This window comes from Diceros bicornis, chromosome 19 (genome assembly GCF_020826845.1).
Source record: "Diceros bicornis minor isolate mBicDic1 chromosome 19, mDicBic1.mat.cur, whole genome shotgun sequence".
Taxonomy (NCBI): Eukaryota; Metazoa; Chordata; class Mammalia; order Perissodactyla; family Rhinocerotidae; genus Diceros; species Diceros bicornis.
The window spans coordinates 32908270-32928416 of record NC_080758.1 but is presented as its reverse complement, the minus strand read 5'-3'; the positions used below and the strand labels follow the sequence as shown (position 1 = coordinate 32928416).

Sequence of the window (20147 nt, the reverse complement as noted above, 5' to 3'; positions counted from 1 at the left end):
CCGGGCGCACACCGATGCACCGCTTATCCGGCCATGCTGAGGCCGCATCCCACATACAGCAACTAGAAGGATGTGCATCTATGACATACAACTATCTACTGAGGCTTTGGGGGAAAAAATGAATAAATAAAATGATTTAAAAAAATCTATATTAAAAAAAAAGAAAATATAGGGGCCTGAGAAAGATACAGATGGATATTATTCACTTTGGCCCTCGAAATACCTTTGCTTTGAATGAGTGAAGTCTTCTCAGTGGGCTATTTTTGATAAATTATGATTGGCAGTTACTGAAGAGCTTAAATAATTAGAAATATGGCCAAAAAGGCAGCATGAAATGTTATAAATTTTTATGTTAAGGATTAACTTTTTTTAAAATGAAATTTGATCTTTAAAGATTTTATTTATTTATTCCCCCCAAAGCCCCAGTAGATAGTTGTATGTCATAGCTGCACATCCTTCCAGTTGCTGTATGTGGGACGCGGCCCCAGCATGGCCGGAGAAGCGGTGCGTGCCCGGGATCCGAAGCCAGGCCGCCAGCAGCGGAGCGCGTGCACTTAACCGCTAAGCCACGGGGCCGGCCCTAAGGATTAACTTTTGAGTAAGGCTTTTGAGACTTTGCCTATGTCATTTCTTTTAGTAGTTTTGTGAACGATAGGGTTTCAAGGTGTTGATTCTTATCTTTTCATTTTTAATGCTAAGTTGATCCTCTGATTGCTGCAGGATATTGGCATTTGGTAAGGTGTTAATAAATATTGTGCTTTTAACCACTGTCACTTCTTGTGATTACTTCCTGCTGTTGGTAAATTACAGCTGCAGAAGAAAACCTCTGCCCAGGAAACCGAGAGCATCGCAGGCTGGGGCCTTGCACTTGGGAAGAAGGCAGGAACCTGGGAAGAAAGCAGGAACTGTGTAGAATGAGCTGAAAGATTGGGACAAATGAGAGTGGCCTATTGGACTTATGGGGTCGAATTTCAGTTCAGAGAGAGATTGTCACTGGGGCTTACAGGCCATGGAGATACTTCATGACCCGATTTGGAGGGGTGGGCATTAAATAGGTAATTTAGAGCTTGTTAAATTTCATTTTAATCAAGAACATCCTCCATTTCAAAATCCAGGACAGAAAGAAGCTTCCAGAGTGCAAGGACTGTCTTTCTCTGCTGCAGTAGTGACTTTGCCATTGACCCAGGGCCAAGCACACTTAGGTACTTGTGGAAAAAAGGACAAGGCAGCAGAGATCAACTGGTGTGTGGCTGGGAGTAAGGCTGAGGGCAGTATCAGGAGGAGGGACATGAAACATTGGCCATCATAGGCAGTGTGGGCACTGAAGGCACCACTTTGCTTAGATTAACCCCCAATGACCCTGCCAACCCAGGGCACCATAGTGAATACAGCTGCGAACTCCATGGAAGATGCTCATCTTAGCTCCTGTTTAATTTTAGTCAGATATTAACATTTATAAATTTTTTATACAACAAAACAAGTACATGCAAAGTTACAAATATAGAAAATATAAAGTACATGCATATTTCAAAGACCACTTTGGATCCTTATACAAAACTATTCAGTGCACGCTATAAGCCTAAGGACCACGCAAAAGGGTTTCCCACATATCAGGTGTTTAGTACCTTACAAAAACAGGTAATGCATTAGATACTTTAGATGTTAACTGCTCTAACGAAAATTTCTAGGTTTGTCATATGCAATATATATATATATTTTTTGATAGAATACCCACACAGTGCAAGCCAATAACATTGCAGAAGAGTAATATATATCTGCTAGGTGACCATATTGAACGATCCAGGGGATAATTTTACCTTATTTAACAGAATTTCTTTTTCTACTCTGAATGGATATTTCCATCATCTCCAATCTAAGATTTTTTTTGGTTTAACTCCCTATTCTTTGATTTAAAAGCCAATTACAGAAATTAAAGACTCAATCTAATTATGATTTTTGACAATTATGACAGCAATGAAGAAATGCAAGCATTTCTTTTCTTTGTCCACTAACCATTTTCCTCATTCCATAATCCTCTATGATAATGGTGTTTGTACAGCTTCAGCTCCATGTTAAAATCTCCTGGGTTCACCCAAACAACGTCAAAATCATTCCCGTTTCCAGGTAAACGAACGAAGATTTGCTCCAGTGTCTAGGAGGTAATTTAATTTTTTACTGCCTTAATTATCTATAGTTGAATTACTAAAGAAAGGAATGCCACATGTAGGTGCTTTAAACATTGAGAACGGGAGCTTGCCTCCAAGGGCACCACTCCCAAATGCTGGAGTTTTTAGTCCCAGAAGCCTTTCACATTGTGATAGTCGTGTTCATTCCCTGTGAAAACGTCCTCTGCCCAGAGGTCTAGTGTTGTACACATCTTTACTCTTGATGCAACAGCTGCTGTGTAGCCCATACTGCAAAATGCAAACCTTGTTACAGTTCTCTGCAGACACAGGGCCCACACTCTCCAGCCGGCTGAGCCTGGGCCCAAGAGCTAAGGATTTCTAGTTTTTTTTTTGAATGGGTATCATGTGGCCTCCTTCCAAATTTGGCAGAAATGCTGTTTGGACAGGAAAATGCAGTCAAGTTTTCTTAAAACGGATGAGAAAATTTCTCCGAATTGCTCGAAATCACTGCTAAGATGAGGCATTAGTGTACTGAACTTTAGCTGAGGAAGGAGCCGGAAGTATTTAGGCAAAGGTATTTGAAGACTGTTTTGAGAACTGTTTTAGCCTCAATCTGTTGCACTAGACAAAAAATAAGCCCAGCTCAACCAACGATTATTTGCTGTTACCCTCTTTCCAGCCTGGCACTGGCACTGGCCCGCGAAGGACTCAGACAGGGCTTGAATAAAGAGCATCCCGGGTCTGCTCTGCATTCCCCAGTGCCCATCAGTGCCAAGGGTATTAGCCTACGGGTGAGAAGAGAGAAGCAAGAATGAGACACCCCCTTCCCCAGCCTGGTAAAGATTAAGAAGATGGTGAAACAGGAAGGCGGTCCTCATCCCACTATCAGGAAAATGAGGAAAGAGATGAGGAGGACCACCGGCGGGGAGGAGAAAAGGACCACGCTCGCCCCTCTTTGTTGAAAAGCCTCGTACTCTCTCTGGTACTGGGTGATGCACATCTGCTCCACCACGCGCTCCATCATCTTGACGTCGGTCTCGGTGAAGTTCTCCCCCTTCGTGGTGGTGGTGACCGTGTGCTGCTTGACCGTGATGTTGACGCAGTCGTGCACAAAGTTGTTCTGGTTGCTGTACTCACTCACTGGCCTGTAGTACACTTGGTTGGGGTAACGGTACATGTTTTCACGATAGTAACGGTCCTCATAGTCATTGCCAAAATGAATGAGGGGCCTGCTCATGGCACTTCCCAGCATGTAGCCGCCAAGGCCCCCCACCACCGCCCCGGCCGCGGCGGCTCCTGCCATGTGCTTCATGTTGGTTTTTGGCTTACTGGGCTTGTTCCACTGACCGTGGGAGCCACCTTGACCCCAGCCTCCGCCACCATGGGGCTGTCCCCAGCCACCACCGTGGGGCTGACCCCAGCCGCCGCCGTGGGGCTGACCCCAGCCACCACCGTGGGGTTGACCCCAGCCGCCACCACCCTGCGGTGGGTAGCGGTTGCCTCCAGGACTGCCCTGCCCTGGGTATCGGCTCCCCCCAGTGTTCCATCCTCCTCCAGGCTTCGGTCGCTTCTTGCAGAGGCCCACGTCACTCCATGTGGCCACAAAGAGAACCAGGATCCAGCCGCCTACGTGGCTTTTCACCATGATGACTTATCTGCAAAATGAAGAGGGTGTCAGTGTCCTACGTTTACGCTGAAACCACTTCACTTTTGCTGCATAATGAATGCATGCACAGCAGTGGCATCAGCTCCTGGTCATAAATGCTTTTCACACTGCACTTCTCCTTTGCAGCACTTACGACGAAAGTAATTGTAAGCAGAAGGTTAACACAACTCTTTCTCCTTCTCTAAGGACAAATTTGATCTTAAAATAATTTCTGGCTCTGTTTTCCCGGAAACTTGATAAAGGTGGAATGCCAGCAAATTGGCTTATGGTAAAAATAACCTCTGACTGATACATTGCACCTGGACTAGCAGGAGCTCTAAACACCTGGTGGGTTTGCCAGGGCTTTCAGCTTCTCTAGAGCCACGATTATTGCAACCAGGCAGGTTCCTGTGGGGACCCCAGGAGCTGTGCCCATCGCGCTGTTATAAAGGATGTTGGTTCCTGGGGGGCCCGGGGCTTCTACGCCAAGGGGAACCCTTTACCCACCAACATGGATTTCACTCCCTTGCACCTGAGCAGTCACTGTGGGGGCTGGGGGTGGACACAAGTCCCTGGCTGCTGCTGGACTGCCCCGAGGACCCTGGTGTGGCCCCTACGGAAGTCTTGTGAGTCTAATGTCTATTTAGGAAGACCCCCAGGTGGGCGCTGCAGTGATGAAATAACTTCCTAACTAGCCAGCTCTGGTCTTCCTTCCTCAGCGGAACGGAAGCAGGGATGAGTCTCTGGCTTGCTGCTGTCTCCTCAGGGGCTAGGGCAGCGCCTGGCACAGAGCAGGCACACAAAAGATATTTGTTAAGTGAAGGAATTAACACCCCCTGCACATATAAATGCCAACAAGAATTTCCTCAAAGGAATACAATTCTTTTTGGAAATAGGAAACATGGAGGATTTTGCAAACCCACTTATAAATTCATCTTTCTCTCTATAGACAGACAAATGGGGCTGCCCAAAGTAGGGTAGGAATAGCTGTGTTCACAAGATTTCAGTCACTCACTCACTGAATGAGTTTTAGTTCAGCATTTAATGGTTTATGAGTGACTTATTCTCTCCTAATTTTTGGTACAAAAGAAACATGCCTTATATAAAAGGGCTAGCATAGTTTAGGAATAAACAAACAAACCAAGTACCCTGGATGATAATTTATGACCCTCTGCAGACTGTACATTCATCAAATTAAAAATCTCCTTTCAGACTGATAATCTCATGTGCCCTGGGTGCTCAGTTCCAAGGGCATAGATCAAAGACACATAGTAGAATGAATATTGAACAGTGTTTACTGTACCCCATGTTGAACTACACACTCCAAAATAGCACGTTTTACGTGCTGTAAAAACGAAAATGGCATATGCTGTAATGCTGATATTAGTCTTATCTTCAGCACTGGAATTATCTTCAAATAAAAGTGGCATCAAGAATTAGAAAATTATTTTTCATAACCTTCAGAGATAAAGACTAAATTGGATAATATTCAGAGGAAGAACAACGATTAAACAAATGAGTTAACATCCTATTTATGTTTCTACTATTATTATTGAAATGTCTTGGTGGTCTTAAGTAAATAGAAATATATTTGAAAGTTACAAGCCCAGTCAAACTGCTCAGATCACACCAGTTAGGATTTTTGGAGGCTCCTTTGGGTAGGGGTCAGAGGGGCAGGGTCCTAGGACATGCTGACTGGCCTCATCCTTGCACCCACATCTCCCGGCACCCCAGTCTTCTGCAAGCCTGCGTCCCTGATCTATGCTCTGTTTGCTCAGCTCTTGGCCTCCATGCAGCTCATACTTCTGCTCACACACCTCCAGGAACTGAACTAGGGGATGATCACCTCAGCCAATAACTCCCAAGCCAAAGGGGTTCTATGTCAACACCCTTTTCATTCACCCCAATGAGCCAAACCCAGCCAACACCCTGGAGTTATTCTTGAATTTTCTCTCATAGCACACAATGAATCTACCAGCAAATCTTATCAGCTCTATCTTGAAAATAAATCCTAAATCCCCAATGGGATGGGGTTTGGTAGGTTGAAGCCTCCATGGTAGTTGAAGCCTCCATCATTTCTCACTTGAACCTTTCAACAGCCTCCAACCAGCCTCCCTGCTTCTCCCCTGGCCTCCACTGTATATGTTCTCCACTCAGTGGCCTGAGGGAGACTTTTAATATGGAGGTCACACTGTGCCACTCCTTGATGCTCAGGATAATACCCAAAGTCCTGACCATGTGGCCTAGGCCCCATGTGACCTGGCCCCGCCAGCCTGCCTCTCCCCGGCCTCCCTCTGCTCCTCAAACCCGAAAAACACTTTCCCATCTCAGGGCCTTTGCACTTGCTGCTTGGGGCCTGGAAGGCTCTTCCTCCAGTTACTCACATGGCTCAAGTCTGCTCTAATATCATCTCAATGGGGCTGTCCACGCCACTCTACCTAAATCAGCACCCCTGTCCTCTGCCCTTACCCTGCTTCATTCTTCTCCAGAGCAGTGATGCCAACTTGACATCTATTCTTTACTGTTTATTGTTCATCTTCTCCAGGGGAGCGTAAGCTCCTCTGGGGAGGGAGTTTTGTTTTGGTCACAGCAGTGTCCCTAGTGCCTAGACATAGTGCCTGACTCACACACATGCAAAACAAATGCTGAATGAATGGATGAGTGTGAAAACATGTGTAATGAAGTCTAAAAAATAACCAAACTAAACATTAAATAATTACAATGGATATCGAAAGTGAACCATATTTATGTATTTTCAAAACATTCTTTTCTGCAATGGCCAACTGTCTAACATCCTCAATTCAGTTAAATAAACATTTATTTCATGTGCCACCCACCATGGTAGACTCTGGCTGGCTGGAGATGTTCCCTGAAATGGTCAAGGCGGGAGGAAGAGGAGGCTGCAGGGGGAGTAACACCGAGTTAGGCTTTGAACATACCTCACTGGAGATTGTAAGAGTTACAGCTCTGTAAGTTATGTAGACGCATGAGCAGCCGATAGTACCACACAGTAAAGGAGACACAGAGACGGACCAGGTCCCTGGGCCAGGCACAGGAGGTGAATGGGGCCACAGAGCATTCAGAGTGGAGACAGGTGGTGAGAGAGAACACTGGCAGATCTGGGGGCCGCAGGGGGTTTCAGGGAAGTGGAGCTTCAATGTGCACTGGAGAGGCAGGTGGGGGTCAGATAACAAAGGGCCTCATAAGCAAGGTGAGCAGACATCCTGACTTGCCCAGGACAGTTTACATCTTTCGTTCCTGTGCTAATATTAATAGTGCCCCTTTCATTCTCAAGAGTGTCCCAGTTTGGATGCTAGGTTATGTGGTCAGCCTAATTATAAGGTATATTAAGTAGTCTGGATCTAAGCCACTAAAGAGTCCTGGGTTCCCTTTTAGAAAGAACATTGTGAAGAATGGATTGGGGACTGTGTGTGTATGTCAGGATGCAGGGAAACTAGTCACAAGGCTACTTCAGTGATCAAAGAAGATGGCAGCCTTGGCCAGGGGTTGGAGAGTAATGGGTGATTTGATTTAGGAGGTAGCTTCTGGAGGGCTTGGTGTTTGATGTGGAAGACGAGAGACTGGAAGAGTCGAGGTGGCACCCAGTTTTCTGGATTGGGCAACTGTGTAGACAGAACACAGAAGGTGGAACAGGTCTACAGGGAAATAAATGAGGGGTTTGGCTTCGGCAACACTGTTACCAACCTACATGTGGGACAAGAGACACCAGTAGGCAGTTAGCTTGGTGAGTCCGGAGTTGAGGAATAACCACGGACTGGAGATACAGCAATACGGCATCAGAGATATGGGCATGTGTCGCTGATCAGTACTTTATTAAAATTGAATTCTGGATAAAGTTGGATAATCATAGAATATATTAAGACAAGATCATTTTAAAATCAGTTGAAAACAACAAAAGCAACATTTAATTATGAGAAGTATTAAAAATAACTACATTTTGAAGTAGAGAATCATTTCTCAAGATAAGAGGGACTTAAAACTTACATGAGACTTTGGAGAATCTCTTTCTGTTTGTGATAAAATTAGGAACATCTTATATTATTTAATCTAAACCTGTCACCCTACAAATTAGGCTACCAAGATTCAGGAAGGTCAAGTGACAAATCCGTGATTACAGTGTTGGTTAGTGAAACTGCTGGGAATGGAGACTGGGTTTCTGAATCCCTGGCTATGCTATGACACTGTTCATATAAGATACTCTCCTGTGAACGGTCAGACCTAATCCTCTGGTACATTTCAAAACATTATGCATTTGACAAAGGTCAGTACCTATTTACCATTAAGAAAAATACTCTTAGCAAATGAGGAATAGGAGGAAACTCTCCTTACTTGATAAAGGTTATACCACAAAAACAGCAAACATACTCAATGGATAACCCATGAATGCATTCTCTGCAAGATCAGAAACAAGACGAAGGTGCCCATCATCACAGGACTGGAGGGGCTGTCCAATGCCATATGAAAGACGAAGAAGAAAGTGGGGAAAGAACTGCAAGGAAGGTGCTCCAGTTGTGATCATATACATAGGAAATCCAACCGACTCGACAGAGGTAACACGAGACCCAGTACTAGAGTTCAGCAAGGTTGTGGGATAACAAGATTGGCCTCCAAAAATCACCAGCATTGCTCTATACCAGCATTAACTGACTAGAAAAAAAATTTTTTTTAAATAAGATACTCAGAATAGCAACTAAAACTGTAAAGTATGTAGGAAATGACTTAAAAAAAAAAAAAAAAGAAAGAAAAAAAGACTGGGAAAAAAATTTTTAACTGTAGAGCTAGCCCTGATGACCTAGCAGTTAAAGTTTGGCACGCTCCGCTTTGGCAGCCCAGGTTTGGTTCCCAGGCGCAGAACCACACCATTCCTCTGTCAGTAGCCATGCTGTGGCGGCAGCTCACACAGAAGAACTAGAAGGCCCTACAACTAAAATATACTACTATGTACTGGGGCTTTGGGGAGAAAAAGAAAAAAAATAAAAAAGAGGAAGATTGGCAGCACATGTTAGCTCAGAGCAAATCTTTCCCAGCAAAAAAAAAAAAAAGAAAAAAGGACATTTATTAAAAAAACATTTTTTTAAACTCTAATAAAGAACGTAGAAGAAGATCTGATAAAATGGAAAAGCATTCCATGGTCTTGATTGAGTCAACTTAGTATTATAAAGACGCCAATTACCCCCAAATGAACATAATTTCAATAAAATGCCAATCAAAATTCCAGCTGGATTTTTTGAGGAGTTCAATAAACTCACAGAAGGAAAGAAATGTCCATGAATAGCAAACTCAACCTTAAAAAGGAAAAGATAAGAGGAGAGAATCTGCTGTATCAGACATTAAATCCTACTACAAAGCACAGTAATAAAGACTGCATGGTAAAAGTCTAGGAACAGACCAATAGACCAAAGAAAACAGAATGGCAAGTTCAGAGATAAACCCTTGTATATCAACTTTAGTAGGGACTTGATATATGATAAAGCAGGCACCACAGACCAATGGAAAAAGGAAGGTTTGTTTAGTAGGCACTTCTGAGAAACTGGAGAAAAATAAAACTGGATCTCTAATATCACATATGAAAGCAGACTCTAGATGTTTTACAGACCTAGCAAAGGTAAAGTACAGCATGAGAAGAGGAAAATACAGGTGAATGTCTTTGTGACCTGCCCGGAGTGGGGGAAGGACTTCCTAAACAGAAGGCACAAACCATGAGGTAAATAATTGAAGAATTTTATTACAGAAAAATTAAGGATTACTGTTAAACAATAAGAAGAATACTATGGACAAAGTTAATAAAAAGAGCACACAATGGTAAAAGATATTTGTAGTATCTAAGACCAACAGAGGATTCATTTCTAGGACCTACTAGGAATTCCTGAAAAGCAGTAAGAGACAATAATTCCAATAGAAAAATGGCCAAAACATACAAACTGATAATTTACAGACGAGCGAAAGCCAAAAGGGCACAAAAAATGTTCAAAATCATTAAGAATCAGATAAAATGAGAAAAAAAATGATATATCACTTACACTTATCAGGCTGGCCAGAAAAAAAAGAATGCTGGATAATGGAGGGCAGGGATGTGGGAAGAAAGGAACCCACGTGACTATCCACGGAGTGTGGGTGATGTAATTGAACAGAAAGAATGACAATAAATTAAATGATTATTCAACTCAAAAAGGAAGAAAATAGAAAATTTCAAAACAAAGCATCATAGTTATAAAGAAAGAAATAATGGAGACGAAAGTAGAATTTAATAAACAAAACCCAGAAAAATGTGGTATTTCTAAATAAAATCAAAAGTTATTGGAAAACATAATATGCACACAAATACACATCACTAGAAAACATGACAGTTCTATATTGGGCATGAGAAAGGGGAAATAACCTTAGAAAAAGTAGGCTTTAAAAGGGTAACAACTTACTATAAACAATTTTGTTTTATGAATTAAAAACCTGTGTGAGATGGATTGCCTTTCTACTATATAAATTACAGAAATCGACTTTAGAATTCATTCAACGAATATTTACAAAATCACTAGTATGTACCAGTTTTTAAAGAAATAGTAAACCTGAATTGACCAATAACCATAGAAGTGGAGGAAACAACTTGTCAAAAATTAAATATTACATATAATGTAAGGTTTACAGTACAATAACTTATTCATTCATTCAACAAATACTTAAGTGTCTTCTAAGGTTCTTGCATTGTGCTAGGGGCTGAGGACTCAATGGTGAGTAAGATCCTTAGCTTCGTGGGTTCAAGGACCAAAAAGGAGGTAAGTGTCTGGAGCCTGATAAGACAGAGGGCAAGCAGCCTGATGAGACCGGAGTGGGTGAGGACCGGATCACGAGGGCTTCATACACCATGGAGAAAGTTTCCCTTTTATTCTGAATGCGGTGGGGGAGCAATTAAAGGGCCTCAGGAGAGTACCACAATAGGACTGTTTTTACAAAGCTCACCCAGACTGTTGTGTAAAGAAAATTTAGGGGGGCAAGAAAGGAAATGGTGAGGCCAGTTGAAACGATTGAAGGAAGATGGTGGTGGGGGCTGGGGTGGTTACGATGCAGCTCAGGAGCTATGAATAAATGAGATGTGTTTTGCAGAAGGAACCAATTAAGACTTGCTGATAGAGTGGATGGAGGAGTGACAACTGACCAGGTCTGTGGCTTTCATAACCAGGCAGATGGTGGCGATCGCATCTACTGAAGTAGGGGAAAGTGGTAGAGGGCCATGCTTGGGAGAAAAAACCAAGAGTTTTAATTTGGACACATTAACCTGGCTACAACTATGAGACATTCAAGGGGGTGTATCAATTTAGGCAATTGTTTTAAGAATATGGAACTCAGCAGAGATAAACATTTGGGCATCTTCATGAGAAGTAGTGCTCACAGCCAAGTGAATAAAGGGTCGAGATTCAAACTCCAGTATTCACCTAGAGCGCAGGCTCTAGTGTTGAGCGCAGGCTCAACACTCTTAGCCACCCAGCTTCCTGCAATACAGGTGCCAAAATCCAAAAGAAAATACTGCCAAACTGACTTTAACAGTTTAGCAAAAGAAATATACTGTGATCAATAAGTATTGTTTTAGGAATACAAGGATGGCTCAAAAATCAGGAATTCTATTAATAGGTTAAGGAGGAAAAAAACCCATAAGATTCTTTACAGATGTTGAAAAGTTTTCAATTAAAATCAACATTCCTGATTTTTTAAGTTTAAGCTGTTAAAAAAAGGTTTCTGTAGAACTAGAAGGATAGTTCCTTTACATCAGTAAGAATCAGTATCACACAGGGCTGGCCCCGTGGCTTAGCGGTTAAGTGCTCGAGCTCCGCTACTGGCGGCCTGGGGTTCGGGCCCAACGCACCGCTTCTCCGGCCATGCTGAGGCCGCATCCCACATACAGCAACTAGAAGGATGTGCAACTATGACATACAACTATCTACTGGGGCTTTGGGGAAGGAAAAAAGGAGGAGGATTGGCAATAGATGTTAGCTCAGAGCCAGTCTTCCTCAGCAAAAAAAAAAGAGGAGGATTAGCATAGATGTTAGCTCAGGGCTGATCTTCCTCACACACACAAAAAACAATCAGTATCACAAACACAGCCCACACCCTACGTTAACTGAAAGAGGAAAGGCATTCCTATTAATGTAGTGAACAAGACAAGAATGTAAGCAATCACTGTTATTTTAGATTGTTCTGGCAGTTCTAGCTAGGAATAATTTTCTTTTTTCTTTTTTTTTTCTGTGAGGAAGATTGGCCCTGTGCTAACATCTGTTGCCAATCTTCCTCTTTTTATTTTGTCACCCCAAAGCCCCAGTACATAGTTGTGTATCACAGTTATAGAGTTGTAGCTCTTCTATGTGGGATGCCACCACAGCATGGCTTGATGAGTGGTGAGCAGGTCCACGCCCAGGATCAAATCCGGGAACTGCCACCTGCCAGGACGGCCCCTAGCTAGGTATAATTTTCTATCTGGAAAATCCAGGAAAGTCATCCAAAAATGTCTTAGAATAAATAAGTGAGCTCATTCGGGTGGCCGTTTTTGAAACGACTATATAAAAAAACCAGTGAGTCCCCAAATCAGTTGTAATTATTTACAAGGTTTAGTGTGGAAAAAACATTCCATTCACAAGGGAAATAAAAAATTCAAAATATCTAGGATTTAACCAAAAAATAAATAGTAGGACTTATATGAGGAAAGCTATAATATTTTACTGAGAAACATAAAGGAAGACTTTTGGAAAAAAGAGAAAGGTGTACAGTTTTGGTTGGGAAAACCAACGTTAAAAGATACCAACTCACCTGCAAATAATCCATAAAGTCAACACAATCTCAGTCACAATTCAAAGGAGATTTTAAAGAACGAGCTACTCAAAATGATACTCAAAATTAAGAATACTGGAGAAATTATTGAACCGGAAGAAAATCTAGGGCATACTTGGCCTGCTAGGTATTAGAATGCAATGTAACACTACAATAAGTTCATGTACACTGGCTCGTGAGCAGAACGGCAGAGCAATGGAACTAGAAAGAAGGTACAAAAAAAGATCCGTAGATTACCCCATTCATCCTATTCCCATTTATACATGGGGACTGAGAGTAGGAATTCTCAGCTCTGGTAGGAACTTGCCCAACGGTTGTGTTCCAGGAGCCAAACTTCGGATACTCAGAACATGTCACCACTTGAAACTTAATTGGTGAAATCCAGAAGTGGCACCAAACAGCCCCCTGCACCCTCCACTGCCCCCCTCTAGGGGAAATTTCCTGTCTTTCCCAAGCTAAATAGAATTCATTTGTCATATTTTAATCTTTTCGAGATCATTGCCCCTTAAAGAATCTGATGCAGGCTATACAAAATTTTGCAAAACATTTTGGGGTGGGGGTTTTCACTGGTACCCTGAGGCCCAGCCCTGGACTGAATAGGGCAAAGGACCCCAACCTGGCCCATCATCAGAATGACCTGATGGTGCTTTTAAAAAACACTGCTGGAGCCTATCCAGGCCAATAGCCTGGAAGTGTCTATCGAGGGCTTTGGGAATCTATAAAAGCTTCCAAGGAAATTGCACTCCTAGCTATGCTTCAGAGCTAAGTCCTCAAAAGTGCAACACTTAACATTTATAATGCTTTTCATAAAAGGGTACACCTCCCTCGGAGTGATCACACAATATTTTGACAGTAATAAGCAGAATATAATAGGAGAAAAAGGATTAACAAACGGGGAAAAAAATTCTCCCGACTGTAAGCACTGCTGCACACACTAGTCACCCAAGGATTATTTTATAACCCTTCGGCCATCACCGGGTTAGATACAGGCACGTCATGAATGTTTAATACGTACAGTTCACAGCTGATATAGTTGCCTTAGAAGAGGAAATAAGATCTGAAAAGGGAGAATGAAACAGGTAAGTTAAAACTACAGTGCTTAGAAAACCTTTCACCTCATAATGCCTTTCGTCAGTTGGTTGACAGTCACCTTCAGCGTTAATTTGGTGCAGAAATGTTTATGTTATTTTTGTTTTATTTTATTATTTTAAAATGGTTGCTTCCTTACATAATTCAGCATGATTCTGGAGAAAGCTGTGGCCCTTTCTTTGCAAAATGAAGCTGATTTTACAGAAAAGGATGATGCAATAGGTGTGAATTACACATATAGACCCAAGTGGCCTCCAGAGCAGCAGCCTGTAATCGCAGCCTTTCCAGACCCTTATTTTCTGGTGCAGTTGGGTACTTTCAACCATCATAAGACCAAAGAGATTCCACAGGGTACGTACATCTGTTGTGGCTCAGCTAAGCTGGATTTGCGTCTCTGGGAAGACAGAATGCTTGGGCCTGGGTGAAACTGTTCAGTTTTCAAATATATTCAGGAGTCCTTAAAAACAACAAAAAAGAAAAAACTAGAATTGATAAAAAAATCTAAGAACAGCTTCTTTAAAAGAAAAACCTAACATATAAATTACTAAACCAAACTAATAAACTAAACTAAATAAATAAATCTATTCAAGAAAAAAATGAGACAATATTTGAAAAAAGAAATGAGGTCAGCTAAAAAAGTAGCAGCAAACCTAACACTGAGCTCACCCTCTTTCACACCCAGAAAACTGAGTGCATTTCACTGAAAAAACTGAGAAGGGTGAACTATTTAAAAAATTACATTCTTTAGAAAAGCAATACTTCAACAAAAAGAAAATTAACATCACCTGTAATTCCTATTAAAACTTCATTTTTATTCTATTAAATTTCATTTTTTTGTGCTTTTCCTTTCAGAGCATTCACACACGCATTCAGGTCTGAGTAAGTAGATCCGGTCTAGTAATTTGCACGTTGACTTGTCAGTTTTTTCCCATATATCAGGCTCAAAATCATGACTTTTAATAGTTACATAATACTCCTTTCAGTTAATGTGTCATGATTCTCTCAGCTGCTGCCCTGCTGTTATACACTTAGGTTGTTTCCCAGGTGAGTCTAATTTTAGATCATTCTGCCTGGCATATGCGCCTGCATATGGCTCTTTTTTTTCTTGTTTGTTTCTTCCATTGCTGGTAAATTCCCAGGAGTGGGTTTTCTGGGTCATGGTGTTCTAACTTCTTAACAAATCCACCAGATTGCTCTACAAGAAATTTGCACTGATTCACAATGTCCCCACTGGGATGTGACTAGGAAAAGAAAAAAGGTATACATCCAAGGGTTCATTTTACATAGATGGTTAAAATTAATCTTGGGAACAAACTCCGGAAGTAGGTATCATTACCTCTATTTTATGAATGGACAAAAAGAGGATTAGGAAAGTAGGTGACCTGTTCAAAGTCGCAAAGTTAGTTGCAGAGCCATCTTTCTAACCCCAAAGCCCTGCCACCTCCCCAGATAACGGAATATGCGTTTCAGGGCCACTTTCCAACAGCAGTTGCTGTTACTATTACTATTGTTGTTTTTGTTAATAGATGTAAAACCATAACCCAGACTTGCTTCAGTTTGTATTTTATTTTCTAGATGATTCGTTTCACCATTTATCTACTATAATCTTGATATTTTCCTTTCACAAGAATGAAAAACTTGTGTCAGATACAAATAATATGCAAATCACAGAAAGCTCTCTGCTTTCTTTCCGTTTCTGGTTAGTCCTTTTTCATTGTACGAGCTTCTCAGTGTTTGTGTAAGAAAAATTGTTCCTTTTCATTGGTGATTTTTTTCTTTCTTCTTCAAATCTGAGAGCGTTCTTAATTCTCCAGAGGTCTGGCATTTTTATTCAATTTCCAGTCCTATTTTTTTCTGACAATTTGATTTGTAAAAATCTTTAATCCTATTCTACCTGGAGTTTTTCGTAAGCAAAAGGGAAACATCTCAAATGTTTAGCACGTGGGGGGAACTGCTTATTAAACTGTGATGCTCTAAGTTCAAGGAGATAGAGCGGCCATGGGATAATCATGATCAGGGCGGTATAACTGCATTGTGTTGTGTACGAATCTGGAGACGAGGAGACTGAAAACCAGAAAGCAGTGGCTTCGAGATGGTGAGGGTGGATGTGACGGTGGTGGGTTTATGATTTTAAAAATCTGTTTGCTACAACTACTACAAACAGAAAAGAAAAAACCGAAAAGGACAGTGAGAATGGCTTTCTCCCCATTGTGTAAACAAACGTGAAGGCGCCTCCCGCACAGGTGGGGGAGGCTGGTTCTCCGAGCGGCATCCCCACCTCCCCCGACCCCTCCCTGGGAGCCCCCTGAGACTGCGTTCTGTCCTTCCAGAGGGACAGGAAATAAGGTGAAAAGCGAAGCCTGCAGGTCAGCCACACCTAGGGCCGGCAGGAGACCCTCTGTCCCGGCGGCCTGGACGCCCCAGGCCGGGGAGTGCAGGGGGAGGCCGCCCGAGACCCCTCCCCGCAGAGGCCCGGTGCCAGGCGGCGGCCTCCTCAGGGACAGCCCTGACTGCGTGGAGCCAGGCGGGGCCACCTCCTGGGACGAGCGCGGCGGCGGCCCCCAGGCGCCCCGGGACTCCTTCCCCGCGGAGGCCATGGCCCCGGGCGGGCGCCCGCTCCCGCCGCCCCCGCCCCGCGTACCTCTGGGCATCGGGAGGGGCCGGCCCGGCCCAGGGCCGTCCCCGCCCCCGGCCCCTGCCCGCTCCGAGGGGCGGCCAGCATGCGGGGCGCCGGGAGCCCGCGGCCCCCAGGCGGCTCTCCCGCCGAGCGCCCAGCGGGGCCCGTCTGCGGCCCTCCTTGGGTTCCCAGCCGCGGCAGCGCGGGGGTGATCGCCCCCAGGTTCCCGGACCTGAGGCCCCCTCCGGCCGCGCGACTCGGCTCTCCTGCTCCCGCCGCGGACACGCGTGATGGCGGTGAGGCAGGGGGCGGACAGGCACCTCGGCACCACCCACATCCCTCCTGCGGGGCTCGGCCAGCCGCGCCCTCGCCTCATTCCGAATAGAAGGGGCTCTCCTCACCAGAAACGCAAAACCGAGCGGCATCATCCCCAAACACGCGCGCACACCGAGGCCCCACGCGCCCCGCGCCCGCCGGGAAGCCCCGGCCCTCCCCACGGTCAAGGTGTGCCCCCCACCGCCCCGGACTCTCACTCGCGGTCTCCGCGCGCCCCGCGTACCCCAGTTCTCAGGACCCCTGCCCACGCCCACGCCCCCGCTGGGAGTGTAAAGGCGACAAGGCTGTTTACCTGCTCCGGGAGGAGAGAAGGCGCTCGCCGCGCCGCGGCTGTCAGTGACTGGCGCCGAGGGCCGGCGACGCGCGGGGCCCAGGAGGCGCTGCGGGGGCGGGAAGGGAGGGACGGGGCCGCGGCGCCGCGGGCGGAAGTCGGCGCGGGGACCAATGACCACGCGGCCACGCGCACGGGCGGGCGCACCTGCGGGCCGGCGGCCGGAGCTGATGTTAAAAGCTGCAGCCAAGCAGGGCCGGGAATCTGAGTCACCGGAAAACACGCGTTGGGATTTGTTTGAACGCTTCATCAGCTGATACTGCCTCCTCCTGTCATCACTCTCTGACGTTGCTCATTGACTATAAAAATCATCTTTAAAGGGAAATTCGGCCCAAAGCTCCAGCTCTCCCGTTACATAATGGAGAAAATGAAAGGTTAGGGAATGAGAAAGCAATTTCTGGAACTTTTCCGGTAGCCAGAAATTTCTAAAGAGGGAAAAATTTTGCTATCCTAGATGGAGCCCAGGATTTATGAATTTTCACATAAATCCTTGAAATTTGAGGCCTAGAAAGGACATTGGCCATCAACTGTTCCTTCATTTACTCAGTTTCTGCTTCTTATGTACAAAAGAGATGATTTAGATTATGATATTCACAAATGAGAAAAATGCTCTCCATTGAGCAAGTCCACTCCGCATATTACATGAGGTATTTTGAGAGGTGTGTTCTTGCTCGTTATTTCTGCTAAGAAAATAGATGGGGGTTTGTCTCATGTAAAGCATGGCCAGAGATGAAGTGACAGAAGGACATGAGCTAGAGTTAGGGGGACTGTATAAATTATTACCCAAATTAGGGCACTTTTGAAAGTGGCACCCGTATTAATTAAGCCGGGCCAATGGGCATAAACCAGGGCTGTCCTGGGAAACATGGGACATCTAGTCACCTTGTTAAGGGCAAGAGGTTCCACCCAGCTTGTAAGAAAAGAAGTTTAAGATTATTGAGATACGCATTGGAAACAGGATTTGGATTAAATAACTGTATCCCAGGACCAATTACCAGGACACATGGTGAGGAAAGCAAGAAGCCAGGAGAATTGTACAGAGTAATGTGAAACAGACCCGGGAGAGGTTTATATGAATGTGGGTGGGGGCCTGAAAGGTTGTTTGGGAAGGAGAAATGAGAGGTCTGGAAAACGCCGCCATTGGATGGAGATGATTCAGTAACAGAGAACTGGATTGCGGCCAGTTAGAAATGATCATTGGGCAGCAATGCTGAGGCCGTGTTCTATCCAGTCAGTTTTAGGTAATGATCACATTGATAGTACTTTTAGAACCTTATCTTCTTTCCTCAGAGATGGCTTGTTTCGAGGTGAACTAGGGGTGTTGAAGCATCTCTTTGAGTCTCGTGCTGGGGTGGGGCTGGGAGTGGGTGACCAGATCAGACTGGACAAGGGGCTGGCTTCCCTCTGGCAGGAAGGGCCCTGTAAAGCATGGTTATATTAAAGAACAAAAATTCAACCGACTGACTTTAAAGATCTAGTTGGCTTTATCCATCTATTCATGAATCAGGCAGCATCCCATCCAGCAAATAAGTAGGAGCTCTGAGGAGTTGTACAAAATGTAAGGTTTCTATACGCAGAAAGAGGGTGGGACAAAGAAGTTTAAAAAATGGAGTATTTCAGGCTAGGTCACCTTCCCTTTGGGGAATGCAGGGGGCCTTAGGCAGATTACCTCACTAGTGTTGATCAGGAAATTCCAGAATGATTGGTTTAAAATTCCACTCCTAGGAGAGGCTGAAACTGCAGTTAGGTTAGGTATTAAGTCTTGGTGGAGCTTAGCATAAGTGACCCCATTTTGGGACTGTTGTTTCTTTTTAACAGTTAGAAGACGCCGAAACTCAGCTTTTTCTCAAAAGAATCCTGTGTCTACTGGCTGAATGCTCTCCCTTCCTGCCCACCAGGAAAAGGCTCTAAAGGCAGAAGATTTCTTGGGGGGATTAGGGAACCAAAAGAAATTGCCTTATGTCCTATTCTGGCTATTATTGCTATGTAGCAACTACTGCAAAACTTAGTGGTTTAAGACAACCACCATTTTGTTATGGCCGTGGATTGTTTAGACCAGGGAGTTGGACAGGCACAGTGGGAACTTGACTCTGCCCCATGATGTCTGGGGCTGCAGTTGGAAAGACCCCAAGTCTGAGGCTGACTTGATAGCTGGGGCTTGGAATCACTTGAAGGCTCTTTCACTTGCATGACTGGCACCTGGGCTGGGAGGACATGAAGCTCAGATGTGCTGATCAGAGTGCCTCTGCATGGCTTCTCCATGTGGCCTGGCTTTCTCCCAGCATGGCGGTCTCAGGTTCAATGGATTTCTTACGTGGCTTCTTAGGACTCCAAGCATGTGAGTTTCAGCAAACAAGATGGAAGCTGCATTGCCACTTCCCACCTAGTGTCGCAAGTCACATAACATCACTTCCACTGTGTGCTATTGACCAAAGTAGTCGTGTGCCCACCCAGATTCAACAGCGGGGATGTAGACCTCATCTCTCAATGGGAGGAGTATCAAAGAATTTGTGGCCATTTTTAAAAACTGCCATAATGGGGTTGGTGGATTTTTAGGGGCTGGTGTATGGATTTTTAGGGGCTTTCGTTGAGCCTATGAATAGCTCCAGGAGTGGGCAGCCCACAGAAGGAAGCTTTTGCAACGGCCCTACATCATTCCTTGTCCCAACCTCGTTTATGATTGCCTCTCCCATCCCTACAACTATCGTATCCTGTTATAACAAGGAAGGCCATTTTCTGGACTGGGTGAGGGATGGGGTTGAGGGTTTGTCCTCTGGGAACTCATCTGGTGCCCTCATGGGCCCCTGCTGTGCTGAGGTTCACAGCACCATCCGGTCATTCTTTTAAAGTCTCCCTTTGCATCTCCTTTGTCCTGGCTCAAAGTTTATTTGTCAACATCACATAGATCCTCCTCAGCAAATGTGGAGAAGCTAAATAAGTCAAACTCTAAATTTATGTTGTTTGCAAAAGGAAAATTATTTCATTCAACAAATAATTTATTGAGTATCTAGTGTGAGTTAGATAGTTACAGTCTCTGACCTCAGATATCAAAAGGAGTACAGGCAGCCATATAGAAAGTGACCAGGTCATGCAGGGCCTAACAGCCCTTAATGAAGTGTTTAGATTTTAATTAAATGTGATAGGAGCCCTTGAAGATGTAAGCAGGGG

The 20147-nt window shown here is 44.3% G+C and overlaps 1 protein-coding gene across 2 annotated transcripts; it reads right to left on the bottom strand.

Moving 5' to 3' along the window:
* Nucleotides 1–1410: 1410 nt before the first annotated feature.
* Nucleotides 1411–17100, bottom strand: PRNP (prion protein). Of its 2 annotated transcripts, XM_058563146.1 has the most exons (3): nucleotides 16941–17099; nucleotides 14055–14152; nucleotides 1411–3781 (listed from the first exon to the last, which is right to left on the bottom strand). In XM_058563146.1, the coding sequence occupies exon 3, from the start codon at nucleotides 3769–3771 to the stop codon at nucleotides 3001–3003; it is 771 nt and encodes a 256-aa protein (XP_058419129.1). In that variant the 5' UTR covers nucleotides 3772–3781; nucleotides 14055–14152; nucleotides 16941–17099; the 3' UTR covers nucleotides 1411–3000. The 2 variants fall into 2 exon arrangements, with proteins under 2 accessions (XP_058419129.1, XP_058419130.1); XM_058563147.1 differs by lacking the exon at nucleotides 14055–14152 and having other exon boundaries at nucleotides 16941–17100.
* Between the last annotated feature and the right edge of the window lie 3047 nt (nucleotides 17101–20147).